At 45.5% G+C, this 21,783-nt stretch overlaps 1 protein-coding gene across 1 annotated transcript in view; it reads right to left on the bottom strand.

Moving 5' to 3' along the window:
- The window catches only part of LOC132832339 (copine-4), a 321,120-nt gene that overhangs the window by 161,526 nt on the left and 137,811 nt on the right, over positions 1 to 21,783 (bottom strand). Inside the window, exons 2-3 of the mRNA XM_060850268.1 lie at positions 21,442 to 21,627; positions 7,860 to 7,931 (exon numbers count right to left, since the gene is read on the bottom strand). Of these exons, the coding sequence (XP_060706251.1) occupies positions 7,860 to 7,931; positions 21,442 to 21,627 (258 nt within the window). The remainder of the gene's footprint in view (positions 1 to 7,859; positions 7,932 to 21,441; positions 21,628 to 21,783) is intronic.

Raw genomic sequence — 21,783 nt, 5'->3', positions numbered from 1 at the left:
ATTCCAGAGAAAGGGAAGGCTGGTAGGTATAGGGAATGCTGGATGATTAAAGAAATTGAGGGTTTGGTTAAGAAAAAGAAGGGAGCATACGTAAGGTACAGACAGGATAGATCGAGTGAATCCTTAGAAGAGTATAAAGTAGGAGTATACTTAAGAGGGAAATCAGGAGGGCAAAAGGGGGACATGAGATAGCTTTGGCAAATAGAATTAAGGAGGATCCAAAGGGTTTTTACAAATATATTAAGGACAAAAGGGTAACTAGAAAGAGAATAGGGCCCCTCAAAGATCAGCAAGGCGGCCTTTGTGTGGAATCACAGAAAATGCGGAAGATACTAAATGAATATTTTGCATCAGTATTTACTGTGGAAAAGGATATGGAAGATATAGACTGTAGGGAAATAAATGGTAACATCTTACAAAATGTCCAGATTACAGCAGAGGAAGTGCTGGATGTCTTGAAACAGTTAAAAGTGGATAAATCCCCAGGACCTGATCAGGTGTACCCGAGAACTCTGTGGGAAGCTAGAGAAGTGATTGCTGGACCTCTTGCTGAGATATTTGTATCATCGATAGTCACAGGTGAGGTGCCGGAAGACTGGAGGTTGGCTAATGTGGTGCTGCTGTTTAAGAAGGGTGGTAAAGACAAGCCAGGAAACTATAGACCGGTGAGCCTGACCTCGGTGGTGGGCAAGTTGTTGGAGGGAATCCTGAGGGACAGGATGTACATGTATTTGGAAAGGCAAGGACTGATTAGGGATAGTCAACATGGCTTTGTGCGTGGGAAATCATGTCTCACAAACTAGATTGAGTTTTTTGAAGTAACAAAGAAGATTGATGAGGGCAGAGCAGGAGATGTGATCTATATGGACTTCAGTAGGGTGCTCGGCAAAGTTCCCCATGGGGGACTGATTAGCAAGGTTAGATCTCATGGAATACAGGGATACAAAACTGACTCATAGGTAGAAGACAGAGCATGGTGGTGGTGGAGGGTTGTTTTTCAGACTGGAGGCCTGTGACCAATGGAGTGCCACAAGGATTGGTGCTGGACCCTCTACTTTTTGTCATTTACATAAATTATTTGGATGCGAGCATAAGAGGTACAGTTAGTAAGTTTACAGATGACACCAAAATTGGAGGTGTAGTGGACAGTGAAGAGGGTTACCTCAGATTACAACAGCATCTGGACCAGATGGGCCAATGGGCTGAGAAGTGGCAGATGGAGTTTAATTCAGATAAATGCCAGGTACTGCATTTTGGGAAAGCAAATCTTAGCAGGACTTATACACTTAATGGTAAGGTCCTAGAGAGTGTTGCTGAACAAAGAGACCTTGGAGTGCAGGGTCATAGCTCCTTGAAAGTGGAGTCGCAGGTAGATAGGATAGTGAAGAAGGCATTTGGTATGCTTTCCTTTATTGGTCAGAGTACTGAGTACAGGAGTTGGGAGGTCATGTTGCGGCTGTACAGGACATTGGTGAGGCCACTGTTGGAATATTGCGTGCAATTCTGTTCTCCTTCCTATCGGAAAAATGTTATGAAACTTGAAAGGATTCAGAAAAGATTTAGAAGGATGTTGCCAGGGTTGGAGGATCTGAGCTACAGGGAGAGGCTGAACAGGCTGGGGTGTTTTCACTGGAGAGTTGAAGGTTGAGGGGTGAACTTATAGAGGTTTACAAAATTATGAGGGGCATTAATAGGATAAATAGACAAAGTCTTTTCCCTGGGGTCAAGGAGTCCAGAACTAGAGGGCATAGGTTTAGGGTGAGAGGGGAAAGATATAAAAGAGACTTAAGGGGCAATGTTTTCATGCATAGTGTGGTACGTGTATGGAATGAGCTGCCAGAGCATGTGGTGGAGGCTGGTACAATTTCAACATTTAAGAGGCATTTGGATGGGCATATGGATAGGAAGGGTTTGGAGGGATATGGGCTGGGTGCTGGCAGGTGGGACTAGATTGGGTTGGGATATCTGGTTGGCATGGACGGGTTGGACTGAAGGGTCTGTTTCCATACTGTACATCTCTATGAATCTATGACATGATGAGACAAGAATTCCCAAAATGTGGGTCAAAACATGTACAGCACATACCTGAGTGAGAGTAAGTGTGTGTGGGACTGTACCACAAAGAGAGTCTGTGAGGGACTGTACCCCAGAGAGAGTCAATGTGTGTGGGACTGTACCCCAGTGAGGGTCAGTGTGTGTGGGACTGTACTTCAGTGATTGTCAGTGTGTGTGGGACTGTACCCTAGTGAGGGTCAGTGTGTCTGGGACTGTACCTAGTGAGAGCCAGAGTGTGTGGGACTGTACCCTAGTGTGAGTCAGTGTGTGGGACTGTACCCCAGTGAGAGTCAGTGTGTATGGGATTGTACCGCAGAGAAAGTCAGTATGTGTGGGACTGTACCCCAGCAAGGGTCAGTATGTGTGGGACTGTACCCCAATGAGGGTCAGTGTGTGTGGGACTGTACCCCAGTGTGTGTCAGTGTGTGTTGAACTGTACCCCAGCAAGAATCAGTGTGTGGGACTGTACCCCAGTGTGAGTCAGTGTGGGGGACTGTACCCCAGTGACAGACAGTGTGTGTGGACTGTATCCCAATGAGAGTCAGTGTGTGTTGGACTGTACACAGCGACAGGCAGTGTATGTGGGACTGCACCCCAGTGAGCCTCAGTGTGTCTTAGTGTGTATGTGACTGTACTCCAGCGTGAGTCAGTGTGTGTTGAACTGTACCCCAGTGTGGATCAGTGTGTGTGTGTGTGCGCGCGCGCGTGTGTGTGTGCGAGTTCCATACCACAGTAAGAGTCAGTGTGTGTGGGACTGTACCCCGTTTTGTAGATATTCCACAAATTCCTTTTCTTTTTATCTGTTACTAACCTGATTTTCCCAGTCACTTGCATATTGAAGTCCCCCATGATTATTGTAATAGTACCTTTCTTACATGACTTTTCTATCTCCTAATTTAATATTTTGCCCACATCCTGGCTACTACTAGAAGACCTGTACACAACTCCCATCAGGGTCTTTTCACCTTTGTGGTTCCTCACCTCTACCCACACAGATTCCATGCCTTCTCACTTCTTGCAATTGATTTAATTTCATTTCTTACTAACAAGGCAAATCCACCTCCTCTGCTCATTTGCCTGGTCTTTCAACAGGACGTGGACTTTGAATATTTGATCTCCAAACCCCTGAACCCCTTGCAGCCACATCTCTGTAGTGCTCACAACGTCATGGCTGCCAATTTTGTATACTGTCTGGATTTAAGTATAACACCCCATGTCCTCATTGACTGTCCCCTTCTCACTACAGTATATCTAATGTGCCCAAAATTGGATTCCTGGCCATTTCCATATTCTTTATCCTACTACTTGTTCTGGAAACTTTAATAACTTCTGCTAAGCCCTCATCCCACCACCCCCCTCCAGAACTTTTCCACAATTTTCCATACAACCGAATCCACCCCACCCCACTATTGAGTTAAAGCTCCTTTCCAAACAGATTCCGTGTCATGATCAAATGTCCAAGGCTTGCCAATTGCATCAAACAAGTCCTAGTGAAAGCATCCCATGGTCCTCCTTCTCTCCCTCTCACATAACCCTGCCCTCCCAATTCTGACCTTTAACCCCTCTCTTCTCCACCCGCTCTCACCAACACTGGGGTCACAACAGCATTCAGGCAGCAAAGCAGGATCGACATGGGAAGAAACTTTGGGAAGCAGAATTCCTAGGAATTGTGGTGTAAAAGCTGCAATACCTGATGGGACAGCTATTCCCCAGGGTGGGGGGAATTGACAGTGATCCGACAGAAGGTAAGCTACAGGCTCTGCCAAGGTTGGGTTCTCTCAGCACCAGCTGTGCCCATGCCAGATGTTGCCAACAGGTTATTCAAAGGCAAGCAGTTCAGTGACAGATAGACAGAGGACTCAGGAGTGGTGGAAATAACCCTCCAGTAACATGTCCAGTACGCTCCAGTGCCTATGTTAATGCAGACAGGTTGGTGATGTTAAAGGTACCTTTACTATGTTCTTGATAAGATCCACAACAGAAAAAGGTTACCCATCACAGGTGACTCTCACTGGGGTACAGTCCCACACACACAGACTCTCACTGGGGTACAGTCCCACACACACAGACTCTCACTGGGGTACAGTCCCACACACACAGACCCTCACTGGGGTACAGTCCCACACACACAGACCCTCACTGGGGTACAGTCCCACACACACAGACTCTCACTGGGTTACAGTCCCACACACACTGACTCTCACTGGGGTACAGTCCCACACACACTGACTCACACTGGGGTACAGTCCCACACACACTGACTCTCACTGGGGTACAGTCCCACACACACTGACTCACACTGTGGTACAGTCCCACACACACTGACTCTCACTGGGGTAGAGTCCCACACACACAGGCTCTCACTAGGGAACAGTCCCACACACACAGACTCTCACTGGGGTACAGTCCCACACACACTGACTCTCACTGGGGTACAGTCCCACACACACAGGCTCTCACTAGGGAACAGTCCCACACACACAGACTCTCACTGGGGTACAGTCCCACACACACTGACTCTCACTGCGGTACAATCTCACACACACAGACTCTCACTAGGGAACAGTCCCACATACACAGACTCTCATTGGGGTACAGTTCCATACACACTGATTCTCACTGGGGTACAGTCCCACACACACTGACTCTCACTGGAGAACAGTCCCACACACACAGACTCTCACTAGGGAACAGTCCCACATACACAGACTCTCACTGGGGTACAGACCCACACACACTGACTCTCACTGGGGTACAGTCCCACACACACTGATTCTCACTGGGGTACACTCCCACACACAGACTCTCACCTGGGAACAGTCCCACACACAGAGACTCTCACTGGGGTACAGTCCCACACATACTGACTCTCACTGGGGTACAGTCTCACACACTCTGGCTCTCACTAGGGAACAGTCCCACACACACTGATTCTCACTGGGGTACAGTCCCACACACACTGACTCTAACTGGGGTACAGTCCCACACACACTGATTCTTATTGGGTTACAGTCCCACACACACAGACTCTCAGTGGGGTACAGTCCCACACACACTGACTCTCACTGTGGTACAGTCCCACACACACAGACTCTCACTGGGGTACAGTCCCACACACATAGACTCTCAGTAGGGAACAGTCCCACACACACAGACTCTCACTGGGGTACAGTCCCACACACACTGACCCTCACTGGGGGACACTCCCACACACACTGACTCTCTCTGGGGTGCAGGGACTAAACCTCACTTTTCTTTGATGCTGTATTAAAGGATATCTGAAGGTTCATCCTTGTAACCACACTCCAATGCATTGGGCCTCATCAGTCTCACCTTTACTGGGTTTCTGAAGCTTTTCATCCTCACTCGTCAGGACAAACACAAGAATGCCAATGTTTTATCTTACAGCAGCAAAGGGTGTTGACTGGTGGGCAAATTGACTTTGATTGGCCAATGTGTTGCTATGGAAAAAGCAAGGGGGGAATCTTTAGGCTCCCCAAGCTCCAGCATCATGCAAAAAGGTGGACATGTTCCTTTTTTTTGCACAGAATGAATGTTTGTCATTTCCTGCGAGTGTAAAGGAGCTAGGCTATGATTTTTTCTGAATTACCAGAGAACCTATCATTATTGCTTTGTCCATGGCAAAACCTTGACCAATCAGTGTCGAATTGCCAACCAATGAGCAGCCTGTTCTCCAGCAGTATAAATTGTTGTAATGTTTGCCCTGATGAAGGCTGACGAAAGGTTTCAGCAGCACGTCGATTGTCTCTAACACCCAGTGACTGTGTTAGTTTTCTTGAATTTGAAATGTTCTATATCATTACATATCTTCTGAAAATCCACAGATCATCGACATCTTTTTGATCCCAATAAATGACTGAGTTACTGAAGCAGAGAAAACAGATGAAATGGAAGGAGGTCATTCAGCCCGTCATTTTGTACCACTGAGAAAGAACCTATGTTACTTTCCATGTGTTGGTGCATTGTCTTACAGATAATGGAGCATATCCAAGTGTTCCTGATGAAAGGTTTCTGCCTTAAATGTCGATTCTCCTGCTCCTCGGATGTTGCCTGACCTGCTGTGCTTTTCCAGCACCACATTCTTGACTCCATATCCAAGTGTTTGTCTATCACTCTATGTGGTGAATCCCAGATCCTCTGGAGAAAGAATTTCTCCTCAACATTTCTCTGATTTTTTTTACCACTTACTTCAAAATTTGTACAGGATTATCGAATGGAGAGAAAACTCTGAAGTCTTCGATCAGTCACATTTGTATTGAATGTGTGCACAGGCTTAACAGGCTAAATAGCCTCCTCCTGGTCCTGTGTTCCTGTACTCTCTGGTTTCTGCTCTCTCTGCTAAAGGGAAACTGGTCCTTCCTGTTACTCTCTCTAGGACCATCATCAGTTTAGATACCTCTGTTAGGGTGGCACGGTGGCTCAGTGGTTAGCAGCGCTGCCTCACAGCATCAGGGTCCCATCTTCAGGCAACTCCCAGTATCTGTGAGGGTTTCCTCTGGGTGCTCTGGTTTCCTCCCACAGTCCAAGGCTATGCAGGCAAGGTGGATTGGCCCTGCTAAATGCAGGAGCTGGGTAGGGTGCTGTTTAAAGGCTCAGTGTACATTTGATGGGCTGAATGGCCTATTTCTAAACCATAGGGATTCTATGATTAAATCCCTTCGTATCCCTTCCCAAAGTTTATCAAAATCATTTCCTTTTTTTCAGAAGGTACTTTTTATATAGAACAATGATCGAATGTCTAAACATCATTAAAGAAATAAATACTGACTTATTACAGCAGTTTCTAAGGTTTACTACGGTGAAGGGTGGTGTCCCTCCCATCGGTCTGTACTTGGGTCTCAGGGAATGTTCATTTTGTATCTGTTTCTCACGCCGATAGAATATTAACGTGATGAGAGCAAATGTACAAGATACTATGACAACTTAAGTCAGAACGCTGTGAAGATTCAGATGTCTCAGCCTGATTACCTGTGCTTTAAGCAAATACTCTGGAGAGAGACCGCTACTGAATCTTAATCTTCTCAACACAATCCACAACTTCCCTTGGACAAAATAATGAACCCGAGCTAAATGTCAGATCGGCTGGGTTAGCAAGAGGCTGAATAGGCTGAGGCTGTTTTCCCTGGAGCATCGGAGGCTGAGGGGTGACCTTATAGAAGTTTATAAAATCATGAGAGGCATAGATAGAGTAAATAGCGAATGTCTTTTCCTCCTCTAGAATCCAAAACTAGAGGGCATAGGTTTAGGGTGAGAGGGGAAAGATTTAAAAAACACCCCCTGAGGGGCAACTTTTCCCACAGAGGGTGGTGCACGAATGGAATGAGCTGCCAGAGGAATTGGTGGAGGCTGGTACAATTACAGCATTTGAATGGCATCTGAATAGGAAGAGATTAGAGGGATACACTGGCAAATGGAACTAGTTAAGATCGGGATGTCTGATTGGTGCGGACGAGTTGGATCGAAGGGTCTGTTTCCGTGCCGTGTGACTCTTTGTTTCAAGCAACACATTTGCTAATATGCCAAATCTCCTCCTTTGGCATGACACTGAAGTCAATGGGGCCTATTGAATAGAGTTCAAGCTGAAGTAATTTGAAAACTGGGAACAGAACACCAAGCACTGGGGAAGGATGAAAGACACTAAGAAAGAGGGTGAAATTTCGAACTGAGGTTGGCTACTTTTGAACGTTTGTCATTTTTAAACTGCTGTCCCTGCTTCCTGGGCCAGTGAGGCCACGTCAGCATGGGCTCCACTGAAGATGATGTTAAACTCTCAAGTGACCTACTGTTATCGAGGATTTTCCAGCAGTGTTTCCGTGCTTCATCAGGGATTTAGAAAGCTTCCTCTGGGAAATAATCTGAAACAAAAGAAACAGAACATTTCAAATAACTCTATTCACAGCCAGAGATGCAATTATACAGGATCAATACTACAAGAACTGGGAGCAGTAGGAGGCCATTCAGCCCCTCAAGCCTGCCCCGCCATTTAATACAATCATGGCTGGTCTCAGCTCGGCCCCAAGTCCTTCCCTGCCCGCTCCCAATAAACCATTAACCTTTCACTAATTAACAATCTGTCTCTCTCCTCCTCAAATTTACTCAGTGTCCCAGCATCCATTGCACTCTGGGGGTGTGAATTCCACAGATTCATGACCCCTTGATAGAACTAATTCCTCCCCAACTCTGTTCTAAATTTGCTACCACCCCCGCCCCCCCCCCCCCCCGATCCCCAATCACCTCCCCTCCCCCACCCCCACCGACCATCCTAAAACTATGACCCTCTCGCTCTGGATGGGCCCACATGAGGGAAGATCTGCTTTGTCAACCCCGTCAGAATCTCATAAGCTTCAACAGGACCGCCTCCCATTCTTCTAAACTGCAGGGAGATTAGGGCTAAACTGCTCAACCTTTCTTCATAGGACAAGCCTTTCATCTCTGGAGTTAATCTTATGAACTTTCCCTGAATGACATACACCAGCTGTGACAGCAGCACAAATTCCAAAACCTTCTCGCTCACATGATCATTAATGTGAAGAATTTCATGATGTTCACTGCACTGTCAGAGGTGTCATTTTTCAGATGAGATGTCCAATTGGTAGCCCCATACGAGTGGTCAGATTGTGATGGAAAAGATCCTGGGAATTATGTTGAAAATGAGGAAGAGTGTTTCCCCAGGATAAGTTTGTTTTTTTTAAGTTTTTATTCTTAAATAGTTTGATTGGTTACTGGGGAAAAAAACAATTTTTCAACTGATTGGCATGGACAGGTTTGGGCCCAGGGGTCTGTTTCCATGCTGTAGGGCTCTGTGACTCTATAACTGGGTGGAGGAGAATCCAGGACAATCTTCACCCCTCACCCAACATCACTGAAACAAGATTCAGGGGGCATTGCTGTTTTTGGGATCTTGCTGTGCGGGTGTTGGCTGCCACATTACCTATTGCATAACAATGACTGCAGGAGAAGTGGGTACTGTAGATGCTGGAAATCAGAGTCCAGATTAGAGAGGTGCTGGAAAAGCACAGCAGGTCAGGCAGCATCCGAGGAGCAGGAAAATCGATGTTTCAGGCAGAAGGGCTTTTGCCCGATACGTCGATTTTCCTGCTCCTCGGATGCTGCCTGACCTGCTGTGCTTTTCCAGCACCACTCTAATCTAGATTAACAATGACTGCACCTCATTCCATGGCTATGAAGGCCTTTAAGCTATTCCGTGTTAATGTAAAAAGCCAATGAACATGTTTATATTTTGCTCCTAACCCCACCCTGGACATATTTCAAATACAGAACACACGTAGGTGTGATGCTGCAGTAAAGTAAGTCAGTCACTAGAGGGCAATGTCAGTTTTAAGTCAGTCACTGAGGAAGCTTGACCATTCACTCAAAAAGTCAAGATCACAGTGAAGGGGGTTAAGGGAATTGGCAGGAATAAGGATTAGAATGATAGACCAGCAGGGAGAAAGATAGAAAGAGAAGCTGCATAACAGAGAGAAATAGAGAGATGAGCTAGGTAAGACAAGGAAAATAGGTGTGAGAGCAGGGAAAGTGAACGACAGAGTCAGAGGGAGCTGGAGAGAGAGATTGAGAGACAGAAAGTGAGAGACTGAAAGAGAGAGACCTAGACTGAGGGAAGAGACAAAGAGAAAGACAGAGAAAGAGGAGAAGAAAGGAGAAAAAGACAGAGAAAAGTGAGATAGAGGGAGACACAGAATGAGAGACAGAAAGAGAGAGTGCAAGAGAAACAGGGAGGAGAGACAGAAAGAGAGAAAGAGAGAGAAAGCGAGTAACAAAATGAGATAAAGACAGCACATGAGAAAAAGACACACAGAGAAAACTATTTGATCAATCACAGCATATTTCCTGTTATCGAGGGAGACTGAGCAGCTGAGCAAAGAGGAAACAGTACACAAATTGCAGCATACTGAATATCAGGAACTGTATCGATGACCCCTCGGCCATCAACAATATTGGACAATTTGAACGCTCCAGGCATAGCAGGGACGTAGACAGGAATGAAATGCCGGGAGGATGTGCCGAGGAGATTGTGAGAACAATAAGAAAGGGAGTGTAGAGCGGCTAAAGTCAGAGACTACTTTGTAGATAAATTTGTATTTCCATTCAGTTCAAAGCTCATTTTTGTTGTCAGCTGGGAAATCAATGGAAAAGGAGCAGATTAACATCATACCTGCAGATCAAATAAATCAAATCACTTCTTTAAAAACAGGTCTGGGCTTGCTTTTGTTTCAGTGATGATCTGAAATGGTCATTCCCATTATGCAGAGTGTTACAACTGCAGACACATTTAAGGGGTATGAATGTCCCTGTTAGATTTGTTTTCTCTTGGATAAAGCGTTCCTCATTAATACTCAATAAAAGATTATGCACAAAACCAATAGTGATGTTGGTGCACTGAGTCAGGCTTCATAACAAACAATAAGATCAGCAAAATAATAACTTTAAGAGTAGAGTTTTGGCAGGAGAGTCATAAGAGTCATAGAGATGTACAGCATGGAAACAGACCCTTTGGTCCAACCCGTCCATGCTGACCAGTTATCCCAACCTAATCTAGTCCCATTTGCCAGCACTTGGCCCATATCCCTCTAAACCCTTCCTATTCATGTACCCATCCAGGTTCCTTTTAAATGCTGTAATTGTACCAGTCTCCACGACCTCCTCTGGCAGCTAATTCAATACACGCACCACCCTGTGCATGAAAATGTTGCCCCTTAGGTCTTTTTATATCTTTCCATTCTCTCCCTAAACCTATGCCCTCTAGTTCTAGACTGTCCGATCCCAGGAAAAATACCTTGTTTATTTATCCCAGCCATGCCCCTCATGATTTTACAAACCTCTATAAGGTCATCCCTCAGCCTCTGACACTCCAGGGAAAACAGCCCCAGCTTGTTCAGCCTCTCCCTGTAGCTCAAACCCTCCAAAACTCTGGCAACATCCTTGTAAATATTTCTGAACCCTTTCAAGTTTCACAACATCCATTCGATAGGAAGGAGATCAGAATTGCATGCATTAAGGGACATGGGGTGAATTACAATCGAATTAGATGTGATAAGAATTGAAGAGAAAGAAAACTCAGAAGGAAAATAAAGAAAAATTGCTGTAGCGCAAATTTGAATAATTGCTGTATTACAGAAATAAGAGTTGAGAGTGTGTTGCTGGAAAAGCACAGCAGGTCAGGCAGCATCCGAGGAGCAGGAGAATCGACATCCTTTCTAAATGGCTTGTGCCTGAAACGCTGATTCTCCTGCTCCTCGGATGCTGCCTGACCTGCTGTGCTTTTCCAGCAACACACTCTCGACTCTGACCTCCAACATCTGCAGCCCTCACTTGCAGCAATAAGGCTCTAGAATTCCAGTTTCTCATTTGTTTGGACATTGCAATCACCCCATTCACCAGCTCCTCACGTTGTTATGTAGAAGGCCTATGGTGACCAAACACTTGGTAGGATAGAGTTTAAATATTGTTAAAAGAAGACACAAAGTCAAAACCATCAAGAAAGTGACCAGACCCTGGCTGAAGGGCTCTAGCTCCAAGCTCTTTGAAAAATACAGCCTTTGGGTCAAGAAATGTTTCTTAATCTCTCATTACAACAAGCCAACTCTGGTTTTAGCATCACATCTCCTTGTCCCAGATTCTTCTCCACCCAGTTATAGAATCATAGAGTCCTACAGCATGGAAACAGACCCAAACAGGTCCGTGCCGACCAGTTGAAAAAGTGTTTTTCCCCGATAACCTATCAAACTCTTTAAGAACTTCTTAAGAAAACCATCCTTAATCTAATATATTTTCGGCAACACAGGTCTAATCTATATACTTTCTCCTCATAATCCAACTGTTAGAACCTTAGGCACTGTCTGCTAAATCTAGACTGCACTCCTTCTGAGACTAATTTAACCTTTCTAAGATGTGGTACCTGGAACCATATACAGTACTCTACACTATTACACAGCTGGGGTGTGATGTTGTATCATGGTCATGTTACTGGATTAATTACTCAGTCTAATGTTCTCAGTAATTGGAATCAAGTCCTACCAAGGCAGATGGTGACAGGTGATTTAAAAAAAAGAACAAGAAGCTAGTCTAATGTTGACCGTATCATTTAAAAAACTGGTTCATATGAGATTGTACAGGACATTGGTGAGGCCTCTTCTGGAATGTTGTGTCCAGTTCAGGCTAGGTATAAAACAATGACTGCAGATGCTGGAAACCAGATTCTGGATCAGTGGTGCTGGAAGAGCACAGCAGTTCAGGCAGCATCCAAAGTGCAGCGAAATCGACGTTTCGGGCAAAAGCCCTTCATCAGGAATAAAGGCAGAGAGCCTGAATTGTGGAGAGATAAGCTAGAGGAGGGTGGGGGTGGGGACAAAGTAGCATAGAGTACAATAGGTGAGTGGGGGAGGGGGTGAAGGTGATAGGTCAGGGAGGAGAGGGTGGAGTGGATAGGTGGAAAAGGAGATAGGCAGGTAGGACAAGTCTGGACAAGTCATAGGGACAGTGCTGAGCTGGAAGTTTGGAACTAGGGTGAGGTGGGGGAAGGGGAAATGAGGAAACTGTTGAAGCCCACATTGATGCCCTGGGGTTGAAGTGTTCCGAGGTGGAAGATGAAGCGTTCTTCCTCCAGGCGTGTGGTGGAGAGGGAGTGGCGGTGAAGGAGGCACAGGATCTCCATGTCCTCAGCAGAGTGGGAGGGGGAGTTGAAATGTTGGGCCATGGGGCGGTGTGGTTGATTGGTGCGGGTGTCCCGGAGATGTTCCCTAAAACGCTCTGCTTGGAGGTGCCCATTCTCCCCAATGTAGCGGAGACCACATCAGGAGCAAAGGATACAATAAATGATATTAGTGGATGTGAAAGTAAAACTTTGATGGATGTGGAAGGCTCCTTTAGGGCCTGAAGCTTTTCAACCATGTCGTGGACTACCTGGTCAGGTCCATGCCCCCTTACAACCCACCCTCCCATCCTGGCACCTTCCCCTGCCACCGCAGAAACTGCAAAACCTGTGCCCACACCTCCTCCCTCACCTCTATCTAAGGCCCTAAAGGAGCCTTCCACATCCATCAAAGTTTTACCTGCTCATCCACGAATATCATTTATTGTATCCGTTGCTCCCGATGCGGTCTCCTCTACATTGGGGAGACTGGGCACCTCCAAGCAGAGCGCTTTAGGGAACATCTCCGGGACACCCGCACCAATCAACCACACCGCCCCGTGGCCCAACATTTCAACTCCCCCTCCCACTCTGCCGGGGACATGGAGGTCCTGGGCCTCCTTCACCGCTGCTCCCTCACCACCAGACGCCTGGAGGAAGAACGCCTCATCTTCCGCTTCGGAACACTTCAACCCCAGGACATCAATGTGGATTTCAACAGTTTCCTCATTTCCCCTTCCCTCACCTCACCCTAGTTCCAAACTTCCAGCTCAGCACTGTCACCATGACTTGTCCAGACTTGTCCTACCTGCCTATCTCCTTTTCCACCTATCTACTTCACCCTCTTCTCCCTGACCTATCACCTTCATCCCCTCCCCCACTCACCCATTGTACTCTATGCTACTTTCTCCCCACCCCCACCCTCCTCTAGCTGATCTCTCCACGCTTCAGGCTCTCTGCCTTTATTCCTGATGAAGGGCTTTTGCCCAAAACATCGATTTCGCTGCACTTTGGATGCTGCCTGAACTGCTGTGCTCTTCCAGCACCACTAATCCAGAATCCAGTTCAGGCTGCCTAGTTATAGGAACTATATTATTAAGTGGGAGATTTACCAGGATGTTGCCTGATATGGAAGGTTTGAGATACAAAGCAAGGCTGGGGAGGCTGCATCTTTTTCTCTGAAGCGTAGGAGATTGAGAGGTGGCCTTTTGGAAGTTTATAAAATAATGTGGGGTATAATGGTAGTTGTCTTTTCCCTCGGATGGGGGATTTCAAGATTATGGGGCACAGTTTTATGATGAGAGGAGAGAGATTTATTAAAAAAATATGAGGGGCAAATGTTTTACACAGAGGGTGGTTCGCGTGAGGCATGAACTTCCTGGGGAAGTGGTGGATAGGGGCACAGTTAAAATACATTTGCATAAGTGCATGAATAGGAAAGGTTTGGAGGGATATGGGCCAGGAGCAGGTCGGTTGGACTAGTTTAATTTGGGATTATATTCAGCATGGACTGGTTGAACGGAAGGATCTGTTTCTGTGCTGACTCTGTGACAATGACTCTATGTGTACCTTTAGGGAGGGAAATCTGCAGGCTTTAGCTGGTCTGACCTACAGGTGACTTCAGACCCTACAGGTTGACTCTAACTGCCTTCTGGGTAATAAATGCTGACCTGGCCAACAACACCCGCATCCCATGAATGAATAAGGGAGAAGGCTCTAAAACTAAGGCTTTGTTGAGTTAACTCAAACCTTTGTCTTTTTGGTTTGGGGAGGGGAGAGGACACATTGTGATGCTCTAATTTTGCAGTTGAACATTTCAGAGAGGATGAGAGGTTTTCTGCTGTGATGATATGTCAGTGTTTGATCGTGAATAAAATACAGTGTTTCACTCCAAACAACAAGACGGCTCTTCAGGATATGCAGGAAGCAATTTCACCGAATTACACAGTAAATCGTTCGAGTGCAAAGCATCAGCCAGTTCTGTCCTGAGGGTTGGCTTTGTTAATAGGCATAACTGATGCCACAACACATCCATCAGGAACTAACTCACCATTTGATGAATATAAACTGCAACATCTAAAGGAAAACCTGCAGATATGAAATAAGTTTGAGACCATCAAGCCCATGCTATTCACAGACTGTGGATAATCCACTCAGTCATTAACTTGAATTGAATTAAATTGAATTGATTGTCACATGTGCCGAGGCACAGTGAAAAGCTTTGTCTTGCGAGCAACACAAGCAGATCACAAGTTAAGTGGCATAGATAAGTAAATAATAAGTAAACAGCAGCAAAAACAAAACACAGGTACAGGTGATTGTTGAGAGTTTGTGAGTCCATTCAGTATTCGAACAACAGTCGGGTAGAAACAATTTCGAAACCGGCTGGTGTGTGAGTGCAGGCTGTATTATATTAACAATATTATCTTTAAATTTCCTAAGGGAGCACTCCGTAAATTCTCAAAGTTGCTGAAGTAGGGCGGCACGGTGGCACAGTGGTTAGCACTGCTGCCTCACAGCGCCTGTAGACCCGGGTTCAATTCCCGACTCGGGCGACTGACTGTGTGGAGTTTGCACGTTCTCCCCGTGTCTGCGTGGGTTTCCTCCGGGTGCTCCGGTTTCCTCCCACAGTCACAAAGATGTGCGGGTCAGGTGAATTGGCCAGGCTAAATTGCCCGTGGTGTTGGGTGGGGGGTGGATGTGGGGGTATGGGTGGGTTGCGCTTCGGCGGGTCGGTGTGGACTTGTTGGGCCGAAGGGCCTGTTTCCACACTGTAAGTCTAATCTAATCTAATCTAAAGGTGCACAATGTTCATACATCTCCACTTTCCCCATTGTGGGGGAGATTGAAACGAGGAACGCAGTTTAAAGACATTTCAGGCAGAGGGTTGAAGAGAAGTTCCTTCTTCCAGAGGAGCGACAGTCTGTGGCAGTGTGGCCAACCCTTACACCATCACTGCTCCAGCAACAAGCTGCCAGCCTGTTAAACATGAGAAATGGGAGGCAATGGCTGAGAGGTATTATCAGCAGACTATTAATCCTCTCTGGGCAATGAGAGATAGGCAATAAATGCTATTCTAGCTAGTGACCCCCTCATCCTGTGAATGCACAAGAAAAGGCACAGGCCATTCAGCCCATTGAGCCTACTCTCCCTTTCGATGAGATCATGGCTGACCCATTACTCTAACATTCTCCTGCACTGTCCAAATATCTCTTGGTGGTTTCGTATGTAGACATATGCTCTGTGGCTTTTCCACCACAGAGGTCTGAGGGAGGGAGTCACAAATGTTCATTTCCCTCTGAGAGAATAAACCCTGCCTCATCTCAATCTTACATCCAAAACTCCAGAGAATACAGACTCGGTTAGATCTCTCCTCACACAGCACTCCCATATAGCCCAGGAACAAAGTCCCATGAAAACTTTGTTGCACTCCCTCTTATGGCAATGATAGTTAAATTGCACCTGTGAGGTGAATCCTCCAATCCTCTCCTTACTTTTCTATTCTGGAATGTTCTATAGCTTTCCCCAGTGTATATTTTATCCAGCTGTGTGAAGGAGAGGTGCATGAGAGTGATATACCAGAGTGAGGGCCCATGTTGGGAGGAAGAGTACACGCTGTGGCAGCACGCTGCGGCTCTGATAGAATCGCCAAGCCAACCACACACTCTCAATCACCGCCATCTCAACACACCCACTGCAGCCAGCTAACTGGGACATTGACCATGTTCTGATGTCAATGTTTGAATCAGGGAGCTAAGAACTTGGAGATGTATAAGTGCCAGCAAGTGTCTTTTATTCAAATCTATACTGAAGGAAGGGCTCATCATTCTCATAGGTGAAAATGAGGACTGCAGATGCTGGAGATCAGAGTCAAGGTTAGAGTGGTGCTGGAAAAGCACAGCAGGTCAGGCCTGCTCCTCGGATGCTGCCTGGCCTGCTGTGTTTTTCCAGCACCACTCTAATGTTGACATCATTCTTATGGGGAGTTAGCCGCTCCCTGTGCTGCATCAATAACCAAGGGGTTGGTCAACCAGCCCATGAATAATCGCCCATGCCAGTGGCCAAGAATGGTCAGGGTGAGAGTTGCCTGGGAAGGAATGTAGCTTTCCCATGCGAGCGTGGTTGCAATGAAGTTCTTCATTGTGTTGGCTGTTCACCAGCACAGATTCCCATTGTCTGTCCCACAGGACAGTGCCATCCAGTTACCTGATAGAATTATTGAACCACACAAAATCCCAGGGACACCTGGTGGAGTGAATGTTGAAAGGACCATCCCCCCTTGAAGGAGAAACTAGGGGTCACCGTAAATGAAAGGGTCTTGAATTGAATTGAATTGAATTTATTGTCACGTGTACCAAGGCACAGTGAAAAGATTCGTCTTGCGAGCAATACAGGCAGATCACCGAGTTAAGTAGCATAGATAGTACGTAATAGGTAAGCGGCAAAAACAAACACACAGTTACAGGCTAATGTTAAGAGTCCATTCAGTATTCGAACAACAGATGAGTAGAAACTGTTGCAAAACAGGTTGGTTCAGGCTTCTGTACCTTCTCCCCGATGATAGAGGTTGTAGAAAAACATTGCCAGGGTGGGATGGATCTTAAAGAACCCTAGTGGCCTTTCCTTAACAGCGGGCCTGTATGAGGAAAGGCTGAGGCACTTGGGGCTGTTTTCTTTGGAGAAAAGAAGGTTTGGGGTGACTTGATAGAAGTGTACAAGATGATTAGAGGTTTAGATAGGGTTAACCATGAGAACCTTTTTCCACGTATGGAGTCAGATATTATGAGGGGGCATAGATTTAAATTAAGAGGTGGTAGGTATAGGACAGATGTTAGGGGTAGATTCTTTACTCAGCGAGTCGTGAGTTCATGGAATGCCCTGCCAGTAACAGTGGTGGCCTCTCCCTCTTTATGGGCATTTAAACAGGCATTGGATAGGCATATGGAGGTTAGTGGGCTAGTGTAGGTTAGGTGGGCTTGGATCGGCGCAACATCGAGGGCCGAAGGGCCTGTACTGCGCTGTATTTTTCTATGTTCTATGGATTCTATAGATGGGAGGTTGACCCTTGTGAGCGTCCGGGCTGAGTTCACCACTCTCTGTAACCGTCTCCGATCGTGAATGGTACAGCTCCAAGGTGCGATTGGCCATGAAAAGACAATCCTCTCTTCCAGAGAGACATTCTCGAATGACAAGAAAGTCAAAGAGTATGAAGGGTCGATAGGAAGAGAGAGGCCATGATTAGTAAACGGTAGAGCAGGCTTGAGGGACTAAGTGGCCCAGTCCTGCTTCTAATGTACATGTCTGTAGTAAGCTCACACAGCGACAAATTCACTTTCAATGTCACAGGTTAGAAATTTCCTAATATCAGACCATTTTCTAAAGCAGCACTGACTGAGGTAAGGGCTGAATATTTATCACATGCATTTTATTTAAACAAAATGCAGCAGTGTTTCTTTTTCCAGGTGAAATAAAAATAGAATCGAAATAATTATCTCAAAGCTCAGAGAAGATTGTCATTTTAGTGTCTGATCAAAGGGATGATTTATCTGATTTGTTGAAATGCCAGGGAATGTTTCTTTTTCACTTATTACAGAAGTGAGTCTGGGTGTGCAGGTGATAAATATGAATCTTGAACAGTCATGAAAGATCTTGAAGAGATGAATTAAAATAAAAGAAAGTCACTCTCCATTTCTATTCAATTTAGGCAAACAGCTAATGAGTGAAACTATTATACACGAAGCAGATGATGTTCTCCTGCCACCATGAGATGGAATGCATCACTAATCATTGTCCACCTCTCTAGAATATTCTTCATGTCTTTTACAGAAGAACTGGGAGCAGGAGGAGGCCATTCAGCCCCTCGAGCCTGTTTCGCCATTTAATACGATCATGGCTGATCTCATCTCAGGCCTAATTCCACTTTCCCTCCCACTGTCCATTTACCTTCAACCCATTACTAATTAATCATCTAAACATCGAAGGAACTGCGGATGCTATAAATCAAAAACAAAAGCAGAAATTGCTGGAAAAGCTCAGCAGGTCTGGCAGCATCTGTGGAGAGAGAAATCAGAGTCAACATTTCAGTTCAAGTGACCGCTTCCTGAATTAATCATCTGTCTATCTCCTCCTTAAATGTACTCAATGTCCCAGCATCCACCGCACTCTGGGGTATTGGGTTCCACAGGTTCATGACACTTTGAGTGAAGTAATTCCTCCTCTTCTCTGTTTATTCTAAAACTATGACTTCTCATTGTAGACTGGCTCACACGAGGAAACATTGTTTCTACATCTACGGTACCAATCTACTTTAGCACCTTACAAACCTCAGTTAGAGTAATCTGGATGCTGTCAGGAGGCAAACCTCAACATCATTGCTGACTGAATTAACGTACTATTCCTCTTTGTTTATTTTCGGTATTTGATACTTTTCTGTAGTTAAAGGTTTAATGGTTCAAATCTCTCTCCAGGACCCAGGCTGACCATTTGGAACATGACTGAGGGAGTGCTGCACTGCCAGAGGAACCTTCTTTCAGATGAGACATCAAAGCAGATGTTAGAGATTGACGCTCCAGTCTTTCTTCCTGTTGGGTCTCTGATATGACTGGTCAAAGAATCATAGAGTCACAGAGATGCACAGCACAAAAACAGACCCTTCAGTCCAACTTATCCATGCTAACCAGATACCCTAACCCAATCTAGTCCCATTTGCCAGTACTTGGTCATTCCCGTTGTACAGAGTGTTACAATTGCAGACACATTTAAGGGGTATGAATGTCCCTGTTAGATTTGTTTTTTCTTGGATAAAGCGTTCCTCATTGATAGTCAATAAAAGATCATGCACAAAACCAATAGTGATGTTGGTACACTGAGTCAGGCTTCATAGCAAACAATGAAATCAGCAAAATAATAACTTTAAGAATGCAGAGTTATAGCAGTAGAGTCATAGAGATGTATAGCATGGAAACAGACCCTTCGGTCCAACTTGTCCATGCCGACCAGATATCCCATTCAAATGTGGTCCCATTTGCCAGTACTTGGCCCATATCCCTCTAAACCCTTCCTATTCATGTACCCATCCAGATGCCTTTTAATTGCTGTAATTGTACCAGCCTCCACCACTTCCTCTGGCAGCTCATTCCGTACACGCACCATCTTCTGCATGAAAAAGTCGCCCCTTAGGTCCCTTATATATCTTTCCCTCTCACCTTAAACCTATGCTCTGGACTCCCCCACCCCAGGGAAAAGACTTTGTCTATTTATCCTACCCATGTCCCTCATGATTTTATAAACCTCTGTCAAGTCACCGCTCAGCCTCCGATGCTCCAGGGGAAACAGTCCCAGCCTGTTCAGCCTCTCCCTGTAGCTCAAACCCCCCAAAACCCTGGCAACATCCTTGTAAATCTTTTCTAAACAGTTTCAAGTTTCACAACAGCTTTCACAACATCCATTGGAGGAAGACCAGAATTGCACATAATATTCCAAAAGTGGTCTAACCAATGTCCTGTACAGCCTCAACATGACCTACAATCCTATAATCAATGCTCCGACCAACATAGGAAAGCATACTAAACACCTTCTTCACTATCCTACCTACCTTCCACTCCACTTTCAAGGAACTAGTAATCTGAACTCCAAGGTCTCTCTGTTCAGCAACACTCCCCATGACCTTACCATTAAGTGTATAAGTCTTGCTCTGATTTGCCTTTCTGAAAAGATGCACTTCACACTTAACTTATCTAAATTCCATCTGCCACTTCTTAGCCCATTGGCCCCTCTGATTAAATCCCATTGTACTCTGAGGTAACCTTCTTCGCTGTCCAAAACACGTCCAATTTTGGTGTCATCTGCAAACTTCCTAACTATACTTCCTATGTTCACATCCAATTCATTTATGTAGATGATGAAAAGCAGTGGACCCAGCAGGTATGGTGTGAAATGTGAATGGTTTAGTTATGAGGAAATTATCAGGATATTCATATGGGGAAGAGGGAAGACAACACATTAACGTTCTCATCTGAAAAGATGGTACCTCCAGCAATGCTGCACTCCCTCAGTACAGCCACCATGCTGATGTCAGCCTAGGTTATAGGGTGAATTCTCTAGGGTGTAGCTTTTACCCACAAGCCTCAGAGCTCAGAGGGAGTCTCTTACCAACTTTTACAGACGCACCATAAAAAGCGTTCAATCTAGATACATCACGGCCTGGTACAGCAACTGCTCTGCCCAGGAGTGTAAGAAACTACTGAGAGTTGTGTACACAGCCCAGTCCATTGCACAAGCTAACCTTCCATCCAGTGAATCTGACTACACTTCTCGCTGCCGCCAACAACATCAAAGACCCCTCCCTCCCCTTCCATCAGGCAGAAGATACAAAAGTTTAAACACACGTACCAACAGATTGAAGGACAGCTTCTTCCCTGATGTTATTAGACTGCTGAATGACCCTCACTAATTTTAACTTTAACGTTGACCTTGCTGTTTATGCATCTTCTCTGCAGCTGTACCATTGTATTCCTGGCTCTGCCCTATTAACCTCATGCACTTTGTACGGTATGATCCGCCTTTACTGCAGGCAAAACAAAATTTTTCACTGTACCTAGATACATGTGACAATAATAAGTCAAATCAAAAAAGAAGTGTCAAGGCAGAGTTTATAATAAGCTACATTCAGAGTCGCACAAAAAACTTGCAACAGACCATGGGTGGATGTTTACCTGGCCAAGGGTGCATTCCATCCCACCGAGAATCTCACTGTCCTTCACCCCATTGTGTAAGTGATTGCTGCCAATATCGTGCACTTCAAACCTCAGGCGCTGAACCTCCTCAAAGTAAAAATCCACTGTGTAAACTTTGGAGAAGATTGGGTTGATGCATGTCCGGATAACCTCAGTCCTGTCAACCTGGGCAGAGAGGAAATCAAACATCTGGGTCAATTCATGTCATGAGAGGATGCATTGTGGATAACATAATATAAAACAGTAATATTACATTGTTCAAAATTACCAATGCACAAGCAACAACAAGTTGGCACTGTGGCTCAGTGGTCAGCACTGCTG

This window comes from Hemiscyllium ocellatum, chromosome 34, assembly GCF_020745735.1.
Source record: "Hemiscyllium ocellatum isolate sHemOce1 chromosome 34, sHemOce1.pat.X.cur, whole genome shotgun sequence".
Classification (NCBI taxonomy): domain Eukaryota; kingdom Metazoa; phylum Chordata; class Chondrichthyes; order Orectolobiformes; family Hemiscylliidae; genus Hemiscyllium; species Hemiscyllium ocellatum.
This window is presented reverse-complemented; position numbering and strand designations above follow the sequence as displayed.